Here is a 6,000-nt window from a genome sequence, read left to right as displayed (position 1 = left end):
CAACAAAAACACATGTCCCTGATTTGTTGAATTCCGAGTCAATCAAAAAGAAAACCTGCATAATAATAATAATAATAATAATAATAATAATAATAATAATAATAATAATAATAATAATGATAATGATAGTTTCATGTGAACTGTGATTAATTTCTCTCACTGCTGATTGACTTGTTGTTCTGAGAATATGTTAAAGGCTGCTTTACTGGGAATTGTTTTGTCTCAAGGTCTGACCTTCGACATAATGAGAGAAGAGGTAATGGAGACTTCCCATGCTATCACTGCGCCTGCACTGTTTTGATAATCAATCTTTGTTCACTTCAGTGAGAAGTTTCAGGAAGAATCAGACACTCCTGGTCCTGGACAGACTGGACTTGTTTCATCAGCCTCAGGAAAACACTTTGTTCTCAAGGCCAGGCTTAAGTACTTTCTATTTAGTAAAGCTTACATTTAGGGCTGGTTCAGGCCTTCCTGGACTGTAAGTGAAGCTGTAATAGTTTAAGACTGCTGAGGGACCTACTGAGCCTCTCTGCTCTCCTTTCTCTCTCAGCATTTTTCACTTCACCTTTTCATTGACCATTGTCTCTCAAGCAGGGACTAAACGTCCCCATGAAGCCACCCACGCCCCCACCCCTCAAAAAACAAAACTAAACAAAAAAAACAAAAACAAAAAACAAAAAAAAAAACCCCTTAAAAATACATAAAGCATTTCTATGAAAGAATCCATTCCAAAACTGATATTTTCTTCTTTTCTCAGTCCATTCTATCATGCATATATTAATCACTGTTAAGCCCTTGTACATGATATCTACTTTTCTAATTTTTGTTTTCACTTCTTTGATATTTTTGTCACTCCGTTGTATTTATTCTATTCTGCGTGAAAGGCAGTGAATGAATTTCCCATTGAGATTAACAAAACCTTACTATTCCGTTCTATTTCAGTGGATCAAAGAGTTTCATGGAAATAAGACAAGACTGACTCAAGCACAACAAAAGTAATGTAAAGCTACAACATGACAAATATCAACCATACTAGTACATTATAATCTAATCAACTATCTCATTTTACAGTAAACATTAATAATCTAAAACTTGTCTCTACTATTTTGTCATTAACATCATGGTTCATCAAGTATTCATCAAGTTGATCTAGTAAAAATAAAGGGAACCTTTGTTAGTGTGGAACCCTTTCTTTACAGCCCAGTATGTATCGGACCAATTATAAGTGAGGGACCGGCGGACGGTTCTGCTATTCACGTAGAATAACGTAGAAAGTGACTCCTCGCATGAAATTCACAAACCCTACTACGGAAACGCCACGACCTGTTTTACCCTGCATTTGCCTTTTTTTGTTTCGAAAAATTTGACAAACAACCTGTAATTGAGGTCATATTGTAAAAAGATCAACATACGGGTGACAAAAAACACGTGCGAAAATTGATTGATATCCAAGTAATGATTGGTCGGTGACACTGGATTGAGCTAATCAGATGCTGAGGGAGGCGGGTCCTGGCGTCACACCAGTAGGATTCCTAAGTAGCGACCGCAGCCTACGTAAAGTACGTAAGCGTGGTACCTTGCCTTCATCAAACCGGGAGCAGTCTGTCACTGGGCGGAGGTAACAAAAACGTTTCACTGGATTTGTTCTTAAAATATAGCCCTCTGTATCCGGGAAGAATTAAAACAAGCATCCCTCACAAGCGGTTAATTGAGCTTTGGTTGAGATGAGACATTGCCAAAGCAACACGAGCAGAACAATAGGAGGATAACTAACTGCTCAGCCTCAGCTGATGTCTCCTGCTTCATTTCAGAGAGGATAACTGGACAAAATGGCCAAACGGAGGATCACACAGGAGACCTTTGATGCCGCGGTCAGAGAAAACATGGAGGAGTTTGAGATGGAGCCTGACGAGGCTTTAAAGGACGCCTTGGAGCAGTTTGAGTCCCAAGGTGAGAGACATTTCGATTTAAGTTTCTTTTGTACAGACTAAAATGGTCTGAAATAATTTACACTGTGACTGAAATTCTTGTTCTTGTCGTCTTCAATTCTTCTTGTATTTTTCTGGACCTTCAACTATTCATCCTCTTCTTCTTTGTGATTCTGTTCTTCCCACTGTTTCTCTCCCTCCATCTTCAGTTTCCTATTCTTTCCTCCTACTTCTCATCCAGTTTTATCTTTCTTCTTTAGCTCCTCTATTCTGTCTCATTCTTTATCTCTTTCTTCTTTTTATTTATTTTTACATTGTACTCTCACTTTTTTATTTCTTCTCTTGGTCGTCTTCCATCTTCTTCGCTCGCTCCATCTTGATCTCTGTCTCCTCAGCATACTTGTCCTCCTCTTCCTCTTCCCCACCGTTTTCTTCTCCCCATTCTCTGTATCCTCCTCATTGATATTGTGCACATAAAAGTGGTCTTTATGAAAAGCCGTATATGGATCAGACCAGGTCGTCTCACGCTTTCCTGCTTCATGCTATGTGGACTCTGATGATCGTGTTTTTTTCTGCAGGTGTGGACCTCAGCTGTATTGTAAAAGCTGTTCCAGCTGTGGCGTCTGCTGACACTCAAGAGGAGCAAACACACCAAGTCTTGCTGGTGAGTCCCTAAATATTCACATGAAAAGTGGTGGAATTTTTATTCTCTTCAGTATTTGCTGTTGGGTACTTTGCTGTGTTCTTATCGTTTGTCTTCTGGCAGGCTTTGGATGCCCTCCGACTGGGGAAGGACTCTGCAGGTGAAGCTGAATTGTCGGCGCACATGAAGTGCTTCACTGAACAGTGCGCCCTGGGATTTGCTCAGAGGTACCTGGCAGCCCAAAAAGACGCCTACCCGCTCATCCTGTCATTCTGCAGAAAAAGTGCAGAGCAGAAAGAAGCCCTGCTGGTGGCGCTGTCCGCTCTGGCCTCGCTGACCGACGGGCAGCCCGACTTACTGGACGCGGCGGGCCAGCAGTTTGTTCTGGACGTCCTGAAGAAGTACCAGGACGATTGGTCCGTGACATGCGTGGCCATCCGCATTGTGCGTAACTGCTGCTTGAAGCATGAGCAGAACAGGCAGGACCTGGTGAAAGGCGGCGTCCTGCCTCTGCTGACCGCCGCCGTCACGCAGCACAGTGGCTGTGCAGAGCTGATCAAAGAGGTCTCTGGAGCTCTCAGGGTCATGACCTTTGATGACGACGTTCGAGTTATGTTCGGGCACGCTCACGAACACGCTAAGATGATTGTTCTGGAGCACAACGGACTGAAGATTTTAATTGAGGCAGCAAAAGGTAAGAAAAGCTGGTGTGTGTGGCTGTCGGGCCTGTGTGATGACCAGGGACAAAAATATTGTCTGCGAAATGATTGAAACTGCCTGCTCTTGAGGATGCACACATACGGTATATTTAACACTGCCTCACTATGATGAACAGACACCCATATTGTGTATTTATGCATAATGTGAGTACTCCTCAATAATGCAATTGCATGTCTTACAATAATTATAATTCTCTTCTATTAGATACTCAACATTTTCTGGCTGTTAAACTAACATTTGCTATAGAAACCTTTACATTGACTGTGTGTTTCTCAAAATGGCTAAACTTTAACTTTAACCACATTGTCAAATATAAAAAAAAAATGTGATGCTAGATGTTAAGGAACATTTTTTTTTAAGATAAACTTTATGCATAAATAAATGAATAAATATCTGACTGCAGAAATCGGATCATCAGATCCTTAGTCTACATGTAAACAAGCTCAGTGTCTACAATTTAATTGAAAATGTGCCATAATTCCTATTTGTGTCACCAAGAAGGATAAGTATAATTTATTCCTGCAAATGCTAATATGGCTTCACTGATGAGCTGCTCGTCTGGGAGCTTCCTGTAAATCCTCTAAATCGGTGCAATCGGATAAATACAGGTTTTTCTTTTCTTTTCTATTTTTGTAGCTGTGGACACATATCATGACCCAAATGTTTTTGTCACTTACAGCTCACAATGACAACACTTCAGTCCTGAGTGAAATCTGTGCCACGTTGTCCCGTCTGGCTGTGAGGAACGAGTTTTGTCAGGACATCTGCGACCTCGGAGGACTCAAGCTCATGATGACGCTGCTCGCAAACAGCTATGAGTCAGCGGTAATGTGCCCAGAACAATCGGCATGATAGGACTAGTGTAGCAGACAGGTTTATGCGTCAGCTGTCTTCTCAGATGGCCTGTCTTCCTTCCTCCTTGCAGGAGTTGGTGCGACAGGTTCTCAGCGCCATACGAGCCGTAGCAGGAAACGACGACGTCAAGGACGCGGTCGTTAATGCAGGTGGAGTCCAGCTGGTCGTCATCGCCATGAACAGACACATCAGCAACTCTGCTGTGAGATGACCGTCCAATTCTACTGAGCAATCATTGGGTTTTTCAGCTTTTGCTGTTAATGCTGAGAATAACTGTGTGTGTGTTTGCTTTGTTCAATAATTCAATTTTAGGTTTTTTTAATAAATGCATAAAAATGTCAACGATACTTCACTTAATTAAGTTTTGCAAAGATTAATTTATGCCATGTTTGTGTTAGCTATCCACACATGTGACACACTTAGATATACACTAATATACTCTGAAGTCTATGAAGGCTCCCCATACATTCATAAATGGGTTATGGGTCCTTACAGGATATAAGAGTTGATTGTTGCTATCTTTCTGAGAAAATGTTGGCGCTGTGTTTCAAGGTGTGTGAGCAGGGCTGCGCCTGCCTCTCGGTTCTCGCGTTACGGAAGCCCAACAACTGTAAAGTCATCATGGAGAACGGAGGCGCCTCAGCTGCTGTGCAGGCTATGAAGACTCACACCAATGCTGTCAATGTACAGGTAAAAAAATAGAGGGCACATCTGGAGAAAGAGTACCTGCGATTGTGTTCCAGGTGCTTATATCTCTTGGTTTCTTCCAAACAGAAACAAGCATGCATGCTGTTGAGAAACCTGGTTTCACGGATGAGTAACTACTGCCAGCCGATCCTGGAGATGGGAGCGGAGGCTCTGATCGCCCAGGCGCTGCAGAACCATCAGGACTGCGCTGACGTTGGGAAGGCGACCCTCAGAGACTTGGGATGTCAGGTGGATCTCCGGGAGCTGTGGACCGGGAAACACGGCAGCCTTTCCAACTGAAACCGGAACGGAGCAGATATTGAGTTCTGCTTAAAAGTGCTGCGATGATGATATAAAACAGATACGGACAAATATTTAAACGGATGCACCTGCGTGACCAAGGTGTTGTCACACACTCTGCCTTTTAAAGGTTTCACAGACTTTTCTTTTGACTACAAGTGTGTTCAAAAAGGACTTCCTCAATCATCACATTCAACCTCATGAAATTTTAAACTTGGAATTGTGTATAATGTGGCATTGCTTCATATGAATGTGCTCACTGCTGTGCAATTCGCTAAACCCCACCGAGCTGTGCAGGTTTCATTCCCATGCAGGCAGAGCCAAACTTAGTTATGTATGAATGCCTTATACTTGTACATTGTTTTGTTTGTGGAGTCAATGTTGTAATTGCACTGTTTATTCTGCACGGTCATAAAACTCACATCCACCTTTTATCTGTTCGTATGAGGCCGAAGATATATGGGGAAAATGGACTTTTAATTTTGTTGACAGGCAAGAAATTCAAGAGACATGATAACCTAATGAAATGAGCACATACAACACAAATTGACACAAAACATTACAAACTAACATAAAACGTTGACAAATTGACCCGAAACAAATATAAATTGATAAAAAAAAACATCTACTTTTACATCCAAGCACCTACACACTAACGGAACATCCATTAAACCAAAGCAGGACGAGTACAAACTGAAACCACTATAGCAGAAAAATATGAGCAGCACAAATTGACTGTAAAATAACAGACTGATGCAAAAAAATAGAAATGTACAAAACTACAAACTGAAAATATTAAACAAAAAATACTGCATATAGATTCACTCTGAAAACATAAACAAATGCAAACTAATTGCAAACAGCTGA

At 41.5% G+C, this 6,000-nt stretch overlaps 1 protein-coding gene across 1 annotated transcript; it reads left to right on the top strand.

Annotated features, from left to right (window-relative positions):
* The first annotated feature begins 1,555 nt into the window (after positions 1 to 1,555).
* armc6 (armadillo repeat containing 6) lies at positions 1,556 to 5,554 on the top strand. Its single transcript, XM_030114183.1, has 8 exons — positions 1,556 to 1,618; positions 1,812 to 1,950; positions 2,507 to 2,592; positions 2,695 to 3,265; positions 3,971 to 4,116; positions 4,217 to 4,348; positions 4,699 to 4,836; positions 4,921 to 5,554. Exons 2-8 carry the CDS (start codon positions 1,830 to 1,832, stop codon positions 5,131 to 5,133), a joined length of 1,407 nt encoding a protein of 468 aa, XP_029970043.1. The 5' UTR covers positions 1,556 to 1,618; positions 1,812 to 1,829; the 3' UTR covers positions 5,134 to 5,554.
* The last annotated feature ends 446 nt before the right edge of the window (positions 5,555 to 6,000 follow it).

Source organism: Salarias fasciatus, chromosome 18 (assembly GCF_902148845.1).
Source record: "Salarias fasciatus chromosome 18, fSalaFa1.1, whole genome shotgun sequence".
Taxonomy (NCBI): Eukaryota; Metazoa; Chordata; class Actinopteri; order Blenniiformes; family Blenniidae; genus Salarias; species Salarias fasciatus.
The sequence above is the reverse complement of the archived record's forward strand: the minus strand, read 5'-3'. Positions and strand labels throughout refer to the sequence as shown.

Coding starts and splice junctions, on each gene's coding strand:
- armc6 (XM_030114183.1), top strand. CDS start 1,830: ATGGCCAAACGGAGGATCACACAGGAGACCTTTGATGCCGCGGTCAGA. Junction 1,951..2,506: donor GGAGCAGTTTGAGTCCCAAG/GTGAGAGACATT, acceptor TTTTTTCTGCAG/GTGTGGACCTCAGCTGTATT. Junction 2,593..2,694: donor AAACACACCAAGTCTTGCTG/GTGAGTCCCTAA, acceptor GTCTTCTGGCAG/GCTTTGGATGCCCTCCGACT.